This window comes from Rhinolophus ferrumequinum, chromosome 16, assembly GCF_004115265.2.
Source record: "Rhinolophus ferrumequinum isolate MPI-CBG mRhiFer1 chromosome 16, mRhiFer1_v1.p, whole genome shotgun sequence".
NCBI lineage: Eukaryota > Metazoa > Chordata > Mammalia > Chiroptera > Rhinolophidae > Rhinolophus > Rhinolophus ferrumequinum.
Window position 1 is genome coordinate 19,021,074 of NC_046299.1, and position 20,730 is coordinate 19,041,803.

The 20,730-nt window shown below is 42.1% G+C and overlaps 1 protein-coding gene across 3 annotated transcripts in view; it reads left to right on the forward strand.

The window, feature by feature from the left end:
* The window catches only part of SORCS1 (sortilin related VPS10 domain containing receptor 1), a 467,290-nt gene that overhangs the window by 160,166 nt on the left and 286,394 nt on the right, over positions 1-20,730 (forward strand). For all 3 annotated transcript variants that reach the window (XM_033130825.1, XM_033130827.1, XM_033130826.1), the window contains exon 2: positions 7,227-7,294. In XM_033130825.1, coding sequence (XP_032986716.1) covers positions 7,227-7,294 — 68 coding nt within the window. The remainder of the gene's footprint in view (positions 1-7,226; positions 7,295-20,730) is intronic.

Below are 20,730 nucleotides of genomic sequence, written 5' to 3' on the forward strand. Positions count from 1 at the left end.
ACAATGGCAGACACTACTAGTTGTTACTCAGCAGCCACTCCCCACCTGTTTTTTGTTGTTTTTTTTTTTTTTGCTGGTGGAACCCACCTCTTGCCATAGAAAATGCCAAGTGAAAATATCAGCTTTTCCTTTTTCCAGTCTTCATTGCAGCCACATGTGGGCATGTGGCTGACTGGCATTGAGATTACAGAGATTTTGCTGGGAGGGCTTTTGGAAAAGAGTTTTCTTTCTAACTTCAAAACCAAACAAAACACAAACAGATATATACTAGAGGCCCTTCTTTTCTTTGCTGGAGGTAGCTGTGTCTGCACAGGCTGCAAAGAAGTGTTCTGATCACCGTGCAGACACGAGAACAGATAGCACCACTGTTGACACTCTCAGGAAACATGGACATCACATGCGTGCTTGATGGCATCGTGTGGCTAAACTAGTCCTGGAAGTACATAAACTCCGTACCTCCTATTATATAAGGTAGCACAGTCCTTATTGTCTGAGTTCCTTTTAGTATTGTTTCTTGCTGCTAAAGGCATTCTAACAGATATGGTGGCTGTACCACAGCTTCAAATCTGGTCTTCTGATCCCAGAGACTGTTTTTTTTCAGCAGAGTGTACTGCCATCCTAATATGCCTTCCACAAAACAGCCGAATGTATCTCTCTGTTCTGCTATTCTATGTGTCCCTACTCATAACCTAAGCTTTAGCTAAACCTGAGGAATTGCTCTCTTCTGATGGTTCTGTGAGCTTTCACACCCATGCATCTCTATCCTCGTAATTCCTTCCCTTCGAATACCATCTCTGTGGTCTTTCATCTCCATCACAATCATACATGTCCTCTGGGATTTGTCTTGAATGCCTCCTTTTATATGAACCTATTCCTGATTATACTGTTCCTTCTTGCTCTCTAAAAGATATGAACACTTTATCTCCTGTTGCATCCCTTTTTTTCACCTGGTTTTGTGACCATCTGTGTACAACTGTGCCTCTCCACCATGAGCTTCCAGGGTCGGTACCAAATCTCATTCTCCCTTTGTGTCCTCACAGCACAACCAAGTCCTCACAGCAGGGATATTTTTTATCCCTGCTTCTTAACAAGGCTTAGAAAATGTTTATTGAATTAAGTGTGTAGAATTTTACAGCTGAAAAATCTTTCTTCTGAACTAAGCTCTCATTTTCTGGGAATTATAGAATGCTCTTATTCTTGGATTCATGACCCTCCTAGGATTCAGGAGATCAGTGATATCATTAAAGTTATAGGCATTGTTTTATGTGCATAGCTTTTATTAGATCAGATTCTTAAAGACTCTACGACTCCTCAAAAGAGAAAGAACCTCTGTTTAAGTTGGAAAGTTGAATAAATGCTTACTGAGCCCAAGACTCAATCTGGAACATGCATATTTTTAGGAAAACTACTGTTGTGGGTTTGCTTCTTTTCCCTAAATCTGGAGTGCAAAAAGAACAAAACAAATTTCTGGCTCTTGAACAAACCCCTCCCCCCCCCCCCCACACACACCATTTTGTTTTATCCAGCTCTTCAATCCCCCGAAAGGTTGTTCCAAATCTCTTCAGACCCCTTATCATTCTCTGTCCCTCCCACCCACATCCGTAAAAACATCCAGCCGAATGGACTCTGGCAAGCTGCAGTAAGCAGGGAGGCAGCCATTCGAGGTTGGGCCATAAGGAAACACCAGGGCCTGCTGGAAGCTGGTGGGTGAAGGGTGGAGGTAGCCAGCTTCAGCCCCTGCCCCTACTTGCTGGCATTTTAATGCCAGACTGTAGTGCACCCCAGGGAGCGGAATTATGAACGGTATAGCATGTTGAGCTCTGTGGAGTCTTCCCATGCGTTACAAGGATAGAAACAGCCGCCCCTGCCAGCCCTGAATCACTAATGACTGAGAGCAATACAAAAGGAAATGTCTTGTTTTATAGACTAAGACTCCTTTCACCCTCTTCATTATTCAGGATTTGGAACTACAGGCCATTAGGAATGAAAGAGACGTTAGGATCTTGTAGCCGAGTGTCCATTGCCAAGAAGCCCAAGGCCACTCTTTTGTTTCCCTGAGATTAGATTCTGCTTCCACAATTAGACAGAGAGGGGGGAAAAAAAAGACTGCAAATCACCAACAATTGAAAAAATGAGGAAAGACGAAACATGCCCTACTTTTCTAAGATTTCCCTTAAATGAAGGTGAGATAAGCTGGAACCCGACCAAGTGTCCTGGTGGAACTCAAATCTCCCTAAATGTCCATTCCTTCTCCCAGACTACCCTAAATTCATAGTTTAAGAATAGACCATTTGCTGGGCAAACAGCTTCTTCAAGAAAGATTCTCATTAACCCTTTGCTTCCAACCAAATTGCTACTCCTAAGCAAAAGAATTGGGAGAGACCCTTCACAGGGGAAGCATGGGCATTCCTTTGCTTCTTAAGGGGTGAAGGGAGTGGGAAATACATTGACCTCCCAATCTTCCACGCTCACCCCTTCCTCTGGGGTGCATTCTTTTAAGTTATTATGAAAAGGGTCAAGGCACTGTTTTTTCCTTATGAAAATGAAAGGATTCCTGTGCTGTTACTTGAGAAATGTGGAAGACAATTCGGTTCTCTACAGTCTAGTAATTAATACAGATGCTTTCCAAAGTATACTGTGTAGAATCAGGTTAATAGGAAGGTGTTTTAGGGTTCCTTAAATGTTTGGAGTTTTGTTTCTAAATTATATTTTTATAGTAAAAGAACATGCTGCCACATTCAAACCTGTCACATGTCTAACTACTTGGCATAATGGATACTGCCAGGTATGAACTTAGTCTGCTGCCATGTTAATTCATTCGAACGCATACCTGGAAACAAGGCGTGGCCTGCCTTTTGATACAATGGAACATTTTTGACTGGCTTTTGTAGTTTTACACCAGAACACTCTTGTTAGTCGTCTACAGACTAGTGTCTCTATTTATCTCTATGAATGCTTTTGTTTTGTAACAGAGTCCAGAAAGAAGTTGTGGTTAGAAGACAGGAAGAGTGGATTGGCATTTCTCCCTCAGGGTTCTCTGTAATGGTTTCTTTGCTTTCTTTTTTTTCAGCCTTATTAAGAAATAATTGACAAATATAATGTATATATTTTAAAGTGTACAATGTGATTTGTGTACATATATATATATCTATATATATGTACATACATATATATATATAGATAGATATGTACACACACACATTGTGGATGAGGGCCAAGATCAAGATAGTTGACATATCTGTCACCTCACGTAGCTAACTATTTCTTTTTGGTTTTGGTGGTGGTTTTGGGGTTTTTGCTTGTTTGTTTCTGTTTTTTGGTGGAGCTTGCTTGAGATCTACTCTCAGTAACTTTCAAGTGTACAGTATTGTATTGTTAGCTATAGTCACATTGCTGTACATTAGATTCTCAGAATTTATTCTTTTTACGATTGAAAGTTTGCACCCTTTGACTTACGTCTTTCCACTTACCCTTCCTCCAGCCCCTAGCAACCACTATTCTGTTGTGTTTCAACGAAATCGCGTTTTGGTTTTTGTTTAAGATTCCACATATAAGTGATGCCATACAGTATTTGTCTTTCTCTATCTGGCTTATTGCACTAGTAAAATGCCCTCCTGCTTCACCCATCTTGTTGTAAGTGGCAGGATTTCCATCTTTTTTACAGCTGAATAACATTCCATCGTCTATGAAATGTAATGCCCCATTTTCTTTGGTGACTGTTTCTAAACACCTGTGCAGAGTTGAGGCGTGAGAGGCTGGAGTGGTTAGAATTATTCAGCAGGAGCTTTGGAAGACCTTGGGAAAGGGATAATAGTTTGGTGAGCTCAGGTGATGAAAAGTGCATTTGACACTGGGAAGAACACCTGTAATCACTTCCTTTAAGACCCTCATCCCTGTACACTGTTTCTGGCTCTCACACCCTTTAAGGGACCGTTTGAGAATAGCAGCTTGGTGGGTGAGCATGTTCTTTAAAGGTATAGACAAAGTAATATTCCCCTCTCCACCCTGACGCTTTGTAAACAATGGGTATGGCAGGAAAGAGCCAGAGTAAAACAATAGGACAGGCGGCATGTGGTGACAGTGGCTTCTAGACTGATTAGGGGCTACTTAGACATGCCATGTGAAAAGTTCAGAAATAACTGGGTCCTGAAGCCTGGCACAATGTAAGTAGAAGTTGTCAGGCAATAGATATTTGGATTATAGCTATTTAAAGAAAATATCCTAAGATTTAGAAAGTAACCCAAAAAGCTGTTACCATATAGTCAACACTTACTGTTTTGAACCAGGGATATTTTGGTACCATATAGTGAAAACAAGAGTAGAAAGAAATGAGATGCTGATGGATATTCTGTGTTGTGTCAATGTGTGTTCAGCCAAACAGCCTGCTCTCATTGATTGGATTTATAATTACATGCTATGCACTTGGACTCATAGAATTAACTTTACACATCAAAATTGTTTACTGAATGAATAAAAATAGATTACCATTTTTATATTTAAGTACATATAATATTTCACTTGATTAACAAGTTCCATTGATTTTTTTTTTTTAAGTTTGAAAAATAAACAAATATGGTAGACAATAGGACCAGAATAGGTAGGCGATTGCATTTTCCCCTTTTTCTCATCTCATGGTAGTAGTTTTGGCTACGGCCACTTTAACAGGTGCTAATTCTGTTAAATAGTATTGCTAATTAACCAGAACAGAAAATCAAACAAACAACAACAAAGCGGATCTAATATAATGACGCATCACTATCCAGGAGTAAGCTGCTAAATAACACTCATAGACAATAAAGGGAAAATAGAGGGGAAGAGAGATTTCAAATAATCGATTGAAAACAAGTAAAAGTTAGCAGTTTTCCCTTCTTTCTTGCTGTGATCATTCTGGAAACAGATTAGATTGATTCAAGTGGCTATGCCTTAAAAATGCCGTAAAGGACTCCCCTTCTGGTGCAGTATTGATAAAGGGCCTGAGTGTATCACTGGCGTTTTCATTTTACTAGCCCAGCAAGAAGAGTCAGGGTGTGGGTTTCTACCTCGCTGCCAGGCTGCCCGTGAACTGCTTAAACCGTCGCTGTGCGTGTGCATGAGGGGCTCCACCGTGTTACAGGCTGGGTTAAAAGGTTCCTGCTCTGGCGTTCCTCTGAATTCCCTCATCAGATGGATGGAGACCCAGCCTGTGACCAGCTGATCTTCATTATTTAGTTTGCTGCCGTATTGTATCAAGAGAGCAACTACCTAGAAATGCTTTATGACCACACTAGTCCCATTTTCTCAGTGGGGGATTTATAGGCCTATTTGGAAAAATCGCACCGAGATGGAGCAGCAACATCACTCTGTGTCTTCAAACAAACAGCCACCCTGCTGCTGCTGATCAGTGTTCCTGGGATGGCGGTGATTGAAGTTTAGCTCTTAGAGTGACTTAATTGGTGCACGGATCTGTTAAGCATATGCCCCCACCATAGGTGTGCCATCTGATGTGCCCTCAGGGTGCCCAGCACCTCACACATGCTCACATTTTGCTCAAGACGCAAGTTTTGAACCCATCCTTGAAGGAAGCCTGTGCCATAGTTTAGGAGGAGAGGGTTGGCCTTAGAGCACAGGTTCCCAGATCTCTGCCCGTCGTTGGGTTACCATCGTTCTACATTCCCTTGAACTTGGAAGAAAGCTAAGGTTGTGGAGTTTCAGTTTGCTTGCTGTGAAAGACGTGTTCAGAATCCGCTCATTGATGCTGTGCCTTCAGTAAATCACGCCCTGTGCAAGCGGAGTGGAACTTGGAAGGACTCAGCACTCCTTGGCAGCTTGCCGCCTTGGAATTCAAGGTTAGAATGTTCTGTGCTCACTGTGGCTAGAACTTACCCCTTGGCCTTCATACAAAATCCTGGAAATCGATGTCAACATTTTTCTGCTGAGTTGGAAACAGCAGGACTGGGCCAAATGTTCTAGGTTATGAGTATCAGGAGAGAACTATGAACCGCCACAGAGAATGGAGCAGCCCTGTTAGGTTCTTTTCCTTATGTAAGAAAAACAAGTAAGGGGGAAGGACATCACTGGTTAGGAGCACACTGCTCTGTTGAATCTTCCCACGCGTCCTGGTGTTCATGTGCTTCACGTAACCAGGTGGACCCTGGCCATCGCTGCAGAGACCAAAAGAACCAGCCTTTTCAAGCTGCCATGATGAGTTTCAGTGGGAAGGGGTCCATCAGCTCTCTACCCGCTTAATTGTCTTTGGTGAACACATGCTGTCCTAACGGGATCACAGACCCCTGGGCTTCATCTGTATTTATGTTCTTCTCTGGCATCAGGCAAAATCCTGGGCTCCTAATAAATGCTTAATAAGTGTTGTGGAAGTCTGAAAAGAATGTACCGGATAGTTTGGGTTCCTCTGAGTGAGGGTGAAAACAGCAATAGGTTCAAATCAGAGGATACACTGTGATATTAATGAAGCTTAAGTTTCGGTGTCTCTCAATTGCATAGGTCCCTTTCCAGGACGTGTCCTAAGTTTGCAATCATAATCTTATGTCCTGTTTCTATGGAGGGCTCCCAAATTCTCCAAGTTTCAGGACCCCATGAAACATGGATTTGTGCCTCTTAAAATGCTGTTGCTTAGCCCTTGTGGCTTCTCCCATCCAATGACTTCCCCACAAATTGGGAAATCAGAAGAAACTGATAAAGCCAAGCGTGCAGAGGAAAAGAAAGGGAAGGAACTAACAGTTAAGAACCCCATGCTAAACAAGGATAATTTGCATTTATAACCTAATTTCACCCCTCACAGCAACCCTTTCCGGAAGATAGCATATTGAGTTTCAGACAAGCTAAGTCACCTTCCCAGTGTGGTACAGCTTCCAGGGCTGGGGACTACGTCATTGACCTTCCTCTCTCCCAACCATCTGCTCAGGGGTTACCTTGCAGGGTGCATGTTTGATAGCACGGCGCATCTTCCCTGAAAGTGTTAAGCCCACCAGGGTGAGAAATGCCTGGACTGGCAGGTAATTCTTGCTGTGGGGGCGAGAAAGAGACCTTTGGGGAAGGGATCCGGCTTGCGCTGTTTAATGGAAGGCACGGGTAAACCCTTCCCCAGTCAGTGGAAGTGAATGCTGTAACAATTCATTCAATTATGCTAAGCACCCATTACAGTAATCCTAAACCCTCCCTTGGGCCATTTCAGCTCTATGAGATTGTAATTGTTTGAGACTAACCATGATTTCTTCTTTTGCCTTCAGGTGATTCTCATTTTGACAAAGCTCTATGACTATAACCTTGGGAGCATCACTGAGAGCTCACTTTGGAGGTATGTAGATCAATTGAGCTAATGATTATTGGTCTTTAAACATGATGCCCACAACTGCTCTCCCCGACCCCGTCTTTCCTGGTGAGGAGATTTCTGGTTAGCATAGCCTTCTTCCTCTGTTTGCTCTCTGTTTCCCATAGCCAAGGTCGGGGTTTGTCTCCAGGCAGGCCAGATCCTTGCTTCTTTATAGACGCCTTCTTTTGGTCAAAGATCTTTTTGCTAAACTGTTCATTAGTTTGTCTTTATGCGTTTTGGTTCTCACAGTTCTCACGGATCTGTGAGCTTAGTGGAGCAGAAGGGAGAGAATGGGGATATCTTTGCAGAGGGGATCAACACAACCTCTAGGTCTGCAGAACCCAGGCATGCTCCTCCCATGCAACACTCTGTCCTGCAGCTCGCTAGCAGCACACAGGTGTGCAAACACAGTTATATGCATGCCTTTATCTCTGCGGTTCATCCTATGTCGCCTCACACATATACAGTGTAGTAAGTACTTTTTCAAATGAATGGTACACATTTTTTTAGGGGCAGATTATATCTTTGGATACCAGTACAAAAGAAAGTCCTTAGAAACCCAAGAAACTAGTATGTCCTTTTTTTTCTTGGAGACTTTTTCATCTGTTCTTTTCGTTTTAAAAAATCTGTTTCATTTATCTCACTCCTTATCGGCTCTTCTCCACCAGCCTGTGTCATGTGCCCATACCTGAACCAATTTCTGAAGCCCAGGAGAGCACTATCTCTGATTGGTCAGGCTTGGATCACGTGATAATCTTGGAAAAGGATGACGACAACCCCAGAGATAATATTCAGTAATTACTGGCGTGGTGTCAAGCCCAGAGTCTATTCTGAGTCATCAGTGCCCTTGTCATAACAATGGCTAACTGTGTGGAATATCACTTCTGATTAGCCATCCCCCAACACAGCACACACACACACACACACACACTCACAAGCATGCATGACTAAATGGGTGTGGCTATACTAATGACAGAAAAGGGAGGAGTAATCTTTGAACAGACAACACCTCGTGGGTGTCCACCGCATGAGATCAATGAGGATTCCATCACCTGTCAGTTTACATGACTAGGAGAGGCTGACTACCAGTTCTCAGCACTGAGGTCTAGAGAGAAAGACTCTAGTCACCCCATTTGTTTAAGTTTCTGCCCCTGATACAGTCAGTGTTGAGTGGGAAGGGATGGTTGATTTACACAGTAGTAATTTGGTTGCAGGGCCTGTCCTTATAGAGGAATGCCATCGCCATACAAGAGAAGGATCATGGAAGGGATATATACCACGGCAGGAATCTACCATACCCTACGAGGCGATTGTTCATTTAATTTCTTTTTTACCTGATGTCTGTTTTCCATTAGGCTTGACACTATGTACAGGAAGTCCCAAATAAATTGTTCTGTGCTTTAGGAAAAGCCTAGCAGACCTAGAGAAAGGATCGATCCTCTTATTTGTTCTCAGGCATTTAAGTTAGTGAACTCCTCCCCCAACTAGGAGGTCAAGTCTGCAGAGTTATATCACAAGAAAATTTTGTAACTGAATTAAAGTGTAGGAAATTTGGTAGGGACCTCAAAAAGTACAGTTCTTTAATGCATTAAGGGCCTGACACCTGCTGTGTTGTTTAAATTCGGTCCCTGTTCATCAGAATGTCAGTGAGTCTGAGGAAGCTTATGCTTCGTTGATAGATTTCTCTAATGTATGCACATATACGAAAGTAAAAGCCACCTTTTATTCTGCACTGCGCCTGCCATATAAAGTATAGCGGCCTATTAGAAAATTAGAAGATATGCAATCCTGTCTCAGTGGGACAGGCTTTTAGCGGCTCTCACTTTAATCCTGAGCATGGGAAAGGCGTGCTGGGGGCCGTGAGGAGCGGCTTGTCCCGACCGCTGAAGCTTATGTTCCACAGGCCACTTCTTTCTGATGGGGCATTGTCACCCCTGCCCCAGTAGAGGAGGAATGTACTTTGCTGATCTTAAGGGAGGGGGTTATTGAAGTCAAAATGACATCACATTCCAGTGGTATCAGGCCTCCCTTCTGAGGGAGCTGCCTCCAGGAGCTTAAGCTTGGAAAGTGTGGCAAGAATGACTTCTCATCTTAGTATCAGTTTCACTGGAGGAGATATATATATTATACACACACACACACAGATACACACACACACACACACGCACACACACACAGACACACACACACACAAGATATATATATCTGGAGAGAGAGACAGACAGAGAGAGAGAGAGAGAGAGCCAAAAAAATGTATATACATTTTAAGAAAGGAAAAAACTGTATTAAAATTGTAATAATGTATACCAATAACAAAAGATGAATACAAGTCATGGGTATACATTTTTTGACACCTCTGATATGGATGTATATATATGTATATACACATATACATAAACATGTGTATACCTATATGTACATATGTATACACATATCATATACCCACACATATTTACTTTTCTAATACATCCACAATAGTCATTGGCCATATATGTTATGTTATACATGTCTTATGGGGCAAGTGACTATTGTCGGTGTTCTATACTATCACAACTACTCATTTTAATACTTCAATAGAGCACATGCCTTAATGCAAATACAATTAGAAAAGGAAAAACGGGAAAGAGAAGGAAGAATATTTAGAACTGTCCGCGTGTGCTTTGGGAGAGCTTGCATTTCTGACCCGCTCCCGATGCCTGTCTTTGGTCTGCAGGGAACCTCTGTGGTGTTCATGCAGAGGAGTCTGGGACAGGCCTGGATGGGTCAAGGATGGGGATCGGGATGAGAGCTCCCCCTGGTTCACAGTCACCTAGTTCCGCCTTGCCTGGAGGAAAGTAGACTGCTAAGTGTTGACTCGTTTTTTTCTACACCAGCTCGTACTTCCTTCCCCGAAAACCTGCCTATGCCCCAAACCAGGGGGTTGGCAGGGGCATAGAGCAGTTTTTAGAGATTCTCATGGTACCCACCGTCCTGAGTGTGGGACTTAGTACATAGATGGTGCTCGATAAGTAGTTGTTCTTGAACAGACCAGTGAGTACTACAGTTTTATCTCGACTGCATAGTCATCAACATATAATTCTATTTGTCATTTATTTATTCAACATAGATGAGTTGATTAACTCCTCTGGGCCCTGTATTGTTCTTGTCCAGAGAAGGGAAGGTAGATAAGTACATAGATCAACAGCACATAAGCTTTGTCGTCCAGGTGTTTAGTTTTTAGAGGGGACGAAGATCTGTGGACAGTTAAAGCTGGAGAGAAACGAACTTGCACATAACCTGTCTTATGTAATTATATTGGATGAGGCACTTAAGCAGCCACCTAGCACTGCCAGATCCCAGCAGAAGATAAATCTGATGTAAATAGACAAACTGTCATGCAATCATAAGGGCTATAATAAAGGTAGGAGATAAGTGTTGCTTCTTTACTTTCCTCGGGTGTATATTTGCTCAACTAGACTTTGAGTCCTTAAACCCCGCACCTCGTTGGTTTAATGATGATGGCCACGAGGCTTGTGATAATGGTAATAATGACAACAATAATGAAAACTTTTATTGACTGCTCCCTATGTGTCAGGCATGATGCTAAGTACTAGACATGCGTCATTGCATCCTCTCAATTTAATTTTACAGTGTGTTCAGTGTCACACAATTAGTAAATAATAGCCCACACACATACAGGCATGTTAGTTAATAAGCTTTAATCATTTCACGGCTTATCTCTCTTCTAGAATCCCATCTGCCTTATGGCAGATCTTTCTATCTACACCTAAGCAAATAAGCAAACACAATTTTAATTTCATATATATATATGTATGTATTTACCTCCCTCTCTCCCCGTCAAAGCACTGTTACATTCTGAGCAGCAATTGCCTTACTCCAGAAAAATACGAGGCAACAAGGCATGGCTTCTTGTTCGACATGCGCTTTTCAACTGAGCTCTTATTTTTTACAACTCTGCCCAGCTGCATAGCTAACAGGGGGCAAGTGGCAAATGCCTTTGGGTTGTTAGAACAGGAGCGAGGTCAGGAGGCAGCTGACCTTGTAGCGATGCCCTGGGGCTTCAAAGCTCTCTGGATCAACAAGCCCTGTGACCCAGTGACATACCCTGGTACCGAATTAATGACCTTTCACTGCCAGTCGGTCTTGTCATTGATTACCCCTTAAGCCTGGAGCAAGTTGTTGATTTGTGTTGGTTTTGTGTTGTTGTTCACTCAGGGAGTCACACTGAGAGGAAAGGGAGATGATCTGACACAGAACAATTAACTATACGGCAGAACCTTCTCTACCTGACAGTGGATTAAGCTTGGAGATTTGGTAGAGCTGATGGTTTTATCGTATTTGAAGCAAGATAAGCTTAACAGTTGAGATAAATAAAATGTCAGAATCTAATTACAGCATTTCTGAGAAGAAATACATTCATCTTCTTTCCCTTTTGTACCAGGGTAATCAGCACTCCGCTGACAGGCTTAGCTGGTCAGAAAGCTCTAGGCAGCTCTGGAAGGACTGAAAGCATACTCTCTTAACGGGACACACACCTGCAGTGCCTCTCTGTCATACAGTTTGCCTGACATACCTGACTTCTTTTCAAATTCAGTGCCATCCTAGTTTTAGATCCACGTGAAACACAATCTTCTGAATAGATCTCCAAAATTATGCACTTATCAAACATCAATACCTGCTTTTTGGGGACAAAGGAGCATATGGTGAAAGTCAAGAAAATGGGTTATTTGATTCTGCACTGGGAGCCAGCCCTGTTTCCTTATCACCGGAGCCACGTTGTATCTTCTTAGGTGTTACACACAGCATCGGTTATCAAGAGAAGTGTCTCAGTGGAGTCTTTGTGGAGATAATGGCCAGCAAGTGCCTGAGGCAGTGTCTGTGTGGGTTGGCAGAGCACCTGGGGTTTAGGCTGATAGAAGCTGACCTAAGAGGGTGACTCTGCCAGTCGCGTGGCTGATTTCCATTAGCTGCAAGTCTCTTTTCCTTCCTTCTTCTCATCCAGGGGAAAACAAAGGGCAGCCTGGGCCAGATTGTTTCCCTGCCCTGAAGGAGGTTTGGCTACAAAACCCAGTCAAGTAAGAAAACAAGGAAATAGAACAGGTGTACCCACCCTAAAAAAATAAAGAGAATAAAGCTAGAATTGATCATTTCCCTGCAAGAGGACTCCTGGCGTCTAAGGATGTTATCTATCCCTGTGCCTACAAATGTTTAGTGCCTCCCAGTGGCCCCGGGAGGGAGCCACGATGCCCGTCGGGATCAGGAGCGGCTGCACATTTTGTCTGTGGGATCCTGGCTTCTTGGAGTTTTATAGCTCCCATTTCCATCCCCACATTTGTGTCGCACAGAGCTGCTTGTGGATCCCAGACTTACACATTTATTTCATTTAAATCTTACTGTTATTTTTAAAAATATAATAAAAAAGAATGTATGCCCATGATAACGAGCCAAACGAAGAGACAGAAAAATATGTTAATGGCCTCTTACTTCCCACACAGATCCAGGTTCCCTGAGTTATACAATGCTGAATTTTGTGTGATTCTGTTCATATAGTTATGACCCAACTTGAAAATGTTAATGGACATGTACATATGTCAGGACCACTTTTTTTTGTTTTAGAAAGTAGGAATAACTATTCATAGGACTCCAACAACCTATTTATTCCACTTACTGACTCATGGATGTCTGTCCAGATGAATACTTTTTTTTTTTTAAATGTGTCATGTTTATAAGCATCAAATAGTATGGATATTGTAGACTGAAATAAACAACTGCATGCTTAATTAACTTATATGATGCTTCATGTGTGCCAGGAAGCTTCTCAGGGCTTTTTATCCTCATAATAACCCTGGCACTTCTAGGAGCCCAGGTTTACAGATAAGAGAAATGAGAGAAATGCAGCTGGTAAGTGGCAGAGCTGGCTTCTGAGTCTGTTCTCTTACCGCCTATGCTACACTGCCTCTCTTTTACCTTTTTGATGGATCTGTAGCTAGTTTCTATAATATGCTATTGCATACAGTGCTTCAATAAACATATTTGTAAGCAGGTCCTTACATTTTATTAATTTTCTCTCTGTGAATTATTCTAGAGTCCTCAACGTGATATTGCTGTATCAGAAATATATGCATTTATAATGTTGATAGATACCTGAGATTACTTTCCAAGAAGGTTGGAATGATTCACATAGCATAAGCAATGGCAGATTGTACATCTCTCAAAGATTTCACCAGCACTGGGTATTTTCGGTACTTAAAATTTTAGTAGTCCTTTGAGTGAAAATGGCATCTTGGTCTCAGTGTGTTTTAAGGGATATTTCTCTGACTATTAGTGAGGTGGAGATCTTTTCATGTGTATTGGTTTGTGGCACTGTTGACCCCCTGTCTCCACCTCCCTTCCTCCCCCCCAAGCAAAGTACAGTAAGTGTTCCTTCCTCAGTAGTTCTGTAGTGTGTTATATAATGGTTATCCGATGTATATTTATTTGGTTCAATCTATTAGCCCCCTATTCTATGGCAGGCGTTATGCTTGGTAGCTACTGGGAATAAAAATACAAGTAGGACATTCTTCTTTTTCTACAAAAACTCAAAATCTAGTGAAGAGCAGACACTCAATGGGTGACTATAGAAGTACGGCAAATGTATTGTACATATTAGGTACCAGTTATTGGTGATATTCATCTGTTTCCATACTAGCCTGGAAACTCCAAAACTGTGACCATGTCTCAGTTGTTTTCATTTGCTTGGCACCTCAAATAGAACTTGACACACACTACATACCATTAAATGCTTTTTGCTTAGAAACAAAATATTAAGAAATGGTTTAGAGTCTCTGAAAATCAGGTGTGTGCCTTATACTTGTTTCCGTCCTAAATTTTTAACCTTTCGCCTTCCATGAGATTGTTTTCAATAACATGCTAGATGATCTTCGGAAATACCATCACCTTATGCTCAAAGATTAAGAACTCAGCCAGTGCTGAGTGTGAAAAGCCCAGGTTTAAGTCAGGGAACCTGGTTATGTTCCTAGAACTCTGTGCATGCGTGTCAGCCCCCTCACTTTTGACAAAAATCTTCCTGCACACCCACCTGAAGGCTGTTTCCACAAGGATTGGGCTGCATTCTGCCCAGAGGCACTGTTGGCCTTCCTGATCTCTGTGAGAATCTGGCCTCAGATTGCACCTCCACACTCCTCGTTTGCTTCAGTGATTGGTTCTCTGCTGCGTTCTTCACTTTTGCTTGTACCAAGTAAAAGATGAGATACACCCAAAAGCAATCACTGCCCTGATGTTACCTTAACTTTATCAATATGAGCCCCAGGAAACCAATGCAGACAGTTTTAACTAACGAAGGCCCAGTAACTGGAATTCCTGTATCAAGCCTGGCTGTAGATTCAGGAAGTATTTAGAATGTTAATCCCCTTTTTGCTATATTGCCTTCGAACACCACATGGTGGGATCATTCATCTGTGGCGTCTCTTGAGATGTAGGTCACCGCCATCCAATGTCTCAATAGAAGTCAGATGTTTCCATATTCTCATCACCCCTCAGTGGGCTTTGCTACCCCTTTGGTGCTTTGGTCTGTCCTTTGATGTCCAAACTTGAGCTTATTACTAATAAGTAATCAAATAGTCGGCATGAAATGCTCTTTGGGTATAGAGCACTATACTGGGCATTACGGTCAAAAGATACCCAGGACACAATTTAATTCTTATCTCTAGCAACATACAGTCTCATTATTTAGTCAATGTCACTAGTGCCTCCTCGTTTGTCAGGGCTCAGCCTGAATACCACCTTATTTTTAAAAAGTCATTTCTATCTACCTTTTTAAAAAGAGGGCCTTCGTTTTTCCCCCTACCATAGCTCTTTGTTTATTTCATTCACTGCGCATGTCATGATCCATAGTAATTTTATTTATTACTTGTCTATTGACTGATTCCACCACTAGAATATATAAGATCCCTGAGGGCAGAGATCTTGTCTGGCTTGCTTTCCACTGTATCTCAAATGCCCAGGAAGTGCCTGGCACGTAGATGTTCAAGTGAGATTTGTTAAATTAATTGAATGTATAGATAAGCACATACCTGGAATCATGCTAAATAGTATGAATCCAAATATGAATAAGATTTGATTTTTGCCCTGAAGGAATTCACAGACTTGTTGGGGAGACAGATAAATGAGAGGTTATATTAGTGTACCAAGTGTCAGAATGGAGGTACCATAACAGCCTCTGGGTTGAGGAAGGGAAAGCTTTCTAAATGAAAGGACACCTGATTTGAATCTTGAAGAATAAATAGGAATCCCATTGATAAAAGAGGCTAATTGTTTATTTATGGAGTTCGTACTATATTCTAGGCACCTTTAGGTGCTGATAGCATGGTGTGTTGGGGAAACTGCATATATTACAACACAGTCTATGTGTGGGTGAGTATTTGGAGATGACTTGGGAAGAGTAGAAATGGACCAGTTCATAGTTTTCTGTACTAAGTATTCTGGCATTTATCCCAGAGGAAGCAATGCATCATGGAAAGGTTTATAGCAAAGGAAATTCTTGATGAAATGTGAATTTTAGGGAAAAAATGATTTTGGTGACATGTTGAGGATTCACTTGGAGATCAAAACTGGTGACCATGAGAACAGCAGTCAAATAAGAGACGAGACGAAAGGGAGCTGACACATTGTAGGGCAGGAAGGAATGGAGTAAGGGATATGGGAGGGGCGGGTGTGTGATTTGAATAGATCTTGTAAAGAACAGGGTCAGTTGGATGAATGAGATGGTGAGAGGAAGAGACATATCTACAATGGCTTTCCTGTTTTTTTGTCTTGGATAGTCAGTGGATGGTGAGATTGTTTACTGTATACGTCTCCTCTACTGACATCTACTGATCACCTATGACTAGTGAACGTGAAAAGGGCATGGAGACAAGTCTTTGATGAAAGCAGCTGTGAAGGGAAATGAAGAAACATGACTTTGCACAAAGGAGGTCATAGACTAAAGGAACTTTCTCCTTTTCTCTTCTCTTCTCTTCTCTTCTCTTCTCTTCTCTTCTCTTCTCTTCTCTTCTCTTCTCTTCTCTTCTTTCTGTGAGGACAACCCTGATCATGTTTTATAGGGGGGGAATAAGTGGGAAAAAGTAAAAATGTAGGAAAACTTAGGAGGAAATAAAACTGGTAGAAAATTGAGTGGCCAAGATGGTACAGATTTGGAGTTTATATGTGGGATTAGCCAGCGCTGGTTGATGAGGGCCAGGTGAGGGGTGGGCAGAGGGGGTGTCTCTCTCACCAAGCAGGGAGACCAGAGTGAGGTGCGCTTAGAGCAGCTTTCCTGTGAGACCCAGAGCTGGGGGAGCTCCTGCCACTTAGGCTTATGCTGGATGGCAGATGCACTTGAGGAGAGGCTTGGCAACTTGGAATAACTGCTGAGGAGACCTGGAGAGGGACTCAGTGCTCAGGGACAGGCAGGTGCAGTGCTGGCAATGCTTAGATCCCAGCAGAGGGTAGGGACTGTGGTTAGCATGTTGTGCTTTGCTCCAGGGAGCTTGAGTAATGCTCAAGAAGGCAGCTAGTTATGTATTCCGGAGAGGTGTTGAGGAAGTAGGAGAGGGTGAAAGAACTGAGGGGGATGGAGTCATGGATGAGGGATCCATGCTCAATAGGGAAGAAAGTGAACCCAGGGGTTGGGGGTGACAAAGAGTGAAGCAGCAGGAACCCCAATTCAAACATGTTTAAAAGCCTACAGAACACTTAAGAAATAATATCCAGAGAAGTGTGACTTTATAATATTGAACTTAGAACGTATCTAGCCCCCAGGGGACTCTGTGAAAGGAACTGGTTAGAGCAGGTAGAGTTAATCAGAAAAGCCTTTTATTAAAACTGCTGCTAAGAAATCCACTCAGCTCTGTAGGAGAAGGAGCAGCTATTTTTCTGTATGTGTGTGGAACAGCTGGATCCACTTGTCAGGCCCCCCATGTTCCAGAGATACTCTTGAGTGACAGCTCACCTCTGTATCCTTAGGGAATGCTAAGCAGCCTTCTCAATTCTGGTTATGGTGGGTTTTCTCCAGGCAGCTGCTAACTCCAAGACCTAAGACCTGTACATCAACCACATCTGGTAGTCGCTATGTTCCTTTTGTTAGAGAGAGGCCAGCCCAGATAATACACTGAAGTGATGCTGATTTCCTTTCTGGTCACATTTTCAAAAGTTGTATTTATTTGTTTTTTTCTCCCCACAATTTGCTCTGGAGCTGCTCATGCCAACATTTGCTCTGTTTATATTTAAAAGTTTATTTTTTGGAGATTAATTTTTCTGGACTTTCAATTGACCTGACCTTTGGCTTCTCCTATCCCTTGTCTGTTGGCTATTCCTATTCCTTGACTTCAATCACTCCTCTTACGAGAATTCTCAGTCAAGAAAGATCATTATTTGTTCCCTGCAATGCTGAGCCACTTGTCGGTTCTGCCAGACCCGTGCTCTCGGAAGGCCATTCTGTAAAGAGGTCAGCACTCGGGCTTGGGCGTTGGACTGCCTGGTCAATAATCTAGACTCTGTCCACTTACTCCAAGATGGTGTGGTGGTTTCTTAATCTTTCTGCTTCCTTTCCTCATCAGAAAAGGGGGCTGCAATAGTTATTTATCTCATAGGACTATGGTGACACTCAGGTTAAATATGCATTGCCTATTTCACACAGAGTAAATAATCCCCAAAAAACCCAAACAGTAACCTTGGATCATGTCCTTCTCTAGTCTTTGCTTGATGTGCCATCTTCCTTTTATTCGATGTGTCTGATAAACAACAATGACAGCCATCTTCTCTAATGATTTACTACGTGCTAGGTGAACCTCTAAGTTCTTTATACGTATCAACTAAATGGATCCTCACAATAACCCTGTGAGTTTGGTACCATCACTCTAGCCATTTTATAGACGGGACACTTGTGCACAGAGTCACAAGAATGCTAAGCAGTAGAGAAGAGATCTGAATCCAGGCAGTCTGCTGCAGAACCCAGGATTTGAACCCCACACAGACCATCTCTTGAGTGATCTCTTTTCTGACTAACCCCTTCTACACAGAACAAATTTCTTCTTAGGAGCTAACTCTTACTATATTGTACATATTTTCCTTTTCAAATGTATGACTTTAAATTGTAACCATTTCTGTATGTTTATTCCCCTTACGGGAACTACTTCGAAAGTTGCCTGTTACCTTACTCACCTTGGATCCTCAGCACCAAGTACAGTTCTTGGCCCATAGTAGGTGCTCTATAAAAAGGAGCATCAAGACCAATATATGAGGGAAAGAAAATTGTTAAAACATTACCTGTGTCAGCTGTGGATTTAATTAATTGATGTGAAGCTTGTCCCATGTTAAATATCACAAGTAGTCAAAGGTTAACAGGAGGTAGTTTACTCAAATGTCAGGTCTTGCTCTTGTTTCTTGTCATTGCACACAAAGGAGGTAACAAATATTAATTTGCTTTTAACATGTAAATGGACGCTGTTATGCAGCATGTCTATAATGAGGCTTCCATGAGTATTGAAAGCTGGTATGGTGGTCAAGTGGAGACGAGTTTATTCCTATTAGTGTCTCTTAATTTCTTTTCCTTCTGTTAGCATTAGAGGATTATTTAAAAACAAACGTAATGTTGGGCCCATTTGCATTAATCCTGATCATTGCACATCGTGCTGTCAGAGAACTAACTTTAGGTAGGGGGTATATGGGATACAGTTATAGCTCAGGCTCAACTGTGATGAGTGGCTGGGGGAACTATGCATGTCACCAAAGCTGGCATCGAGGGGTGGGGCTTTGCTCTTTGTATCATAGAGCAAGAGGTATGAAAGCAGCATTGCTAGAGAATTTTAGAAAACGCTTTTTCTTATTTCAGGTGAAGTTCCCAGAATACTGTTCATCCATAAATCAAGTTGGTGCACTTGCAGCTTTGTTCTCCTCTTTCCAAAGGGAAATGGTGTGCTGAAGAGTTATTCCTCATCACGGCTTTATTTCTTTCTCCTGCTGGGATGTATTAGCACGGTCATCACCTTTGGTTTATTGGCTTCAAACAATCTGTGATTGCAGAGGATTATGACTTCTTAGCTTGCAGAAGCAGGGGATGCAATCAATTCATGAAAAGCACAGAACTATTTTTTTTTTCTTTTAAAAAATGTATATTTATTTCTGCCAGCATTTCTGGGGACTAAGACGTAACAGGGCTCTTTGAAAAGAATTTATCTTTAAATGTCCCGCATCAAACGTCCCGCTTCATCACTCCTTTCAAAGAAGAATATTGACTCAGACCCATATGAACTTAGCTTTAACTCTTTGAGTCTGAAATAAATGACTTCACAAAACTCTGTCTTCCCCATTCCCAATTCTGAACCGAATTAATTGGATATTTATACTCAGTGCAGTATGCCCAAAATGTACAGTTGGAAATAATTAGGAACTTGGATTAGCCATGTCTATAGGTTGATAAATAAATTCTGTTCGTTGATGGGGCAAGGGGATGTTTTTGTCTGAAAATCCTTAGAACTTGATTAGTACTTATGTCACTTATATTGCCATAATCCCCCAACTTTCTGGATCACCCTTTCTCTTTTTGTTATGGTCATTTTCCCTGTTGAGAATCTATCACTTCTAACCTCAAAGGAGTGTCAGAATTTAAACTGTCCTCTTCCTTCTACATTGCATGGGTCATTTCCTCTTTTTGTGTTGCAGAAAGCAATCCCAATGATCTGTCTCAAAAATTTTACAAAGAAATGTTATAACATGGAGACTATCCTTTTACCAGGCTCCAGTGGGTTCCAGCCTGTAGTAGCCTTGGCAATCAAAGTTTTGCTGACACCATATACTTCTACTTGATGCACTCACTCATGCTGGAAGCCTGGCCTCTGATTTCCCCTTCTTGGCAGCTCTGCAGAAGTCAGAGGCTGATGCTCTGATGCTGAGATGACATATGAATCTGTGGACTCTGCCTATACCACCACTTTTTTTACTTGAGTCAGTTTTAGAGTGTCTGAAAAACTCTTAAGACATGCTCTAAAGGACCCTGCTTACTTTCTCACTGGGCAGTCTAAGCACATGATGCAATTATTCCTCTAATCACCAGGACGTGTGTAGGATGAGGGAGGTGGGCAACTATTACCGTGTTTCACCGAAAATAAGACCTAACTGGAAAATAAGCCCTAGCATGATTTTTCAGGATGGCACCCTCTGAACATAAGCCCTAACGCACCTTTTGGAACAAAAATCAATAGAATACCTGGTCTCTTTTTTCTGGGGAAACACGGTATCTGTTCTCCAAGCACCAGGGAACAGCTGAGATTGACTGCTTCCAAGGAAGCCCTGATTAGCTTAGCTTCACCAGCCAGCATGGAGTTACATCAATGTGCCACTTCTGCTCTTGGTTATGGATTCATTCGTGTTCCTCATCTGCTCCG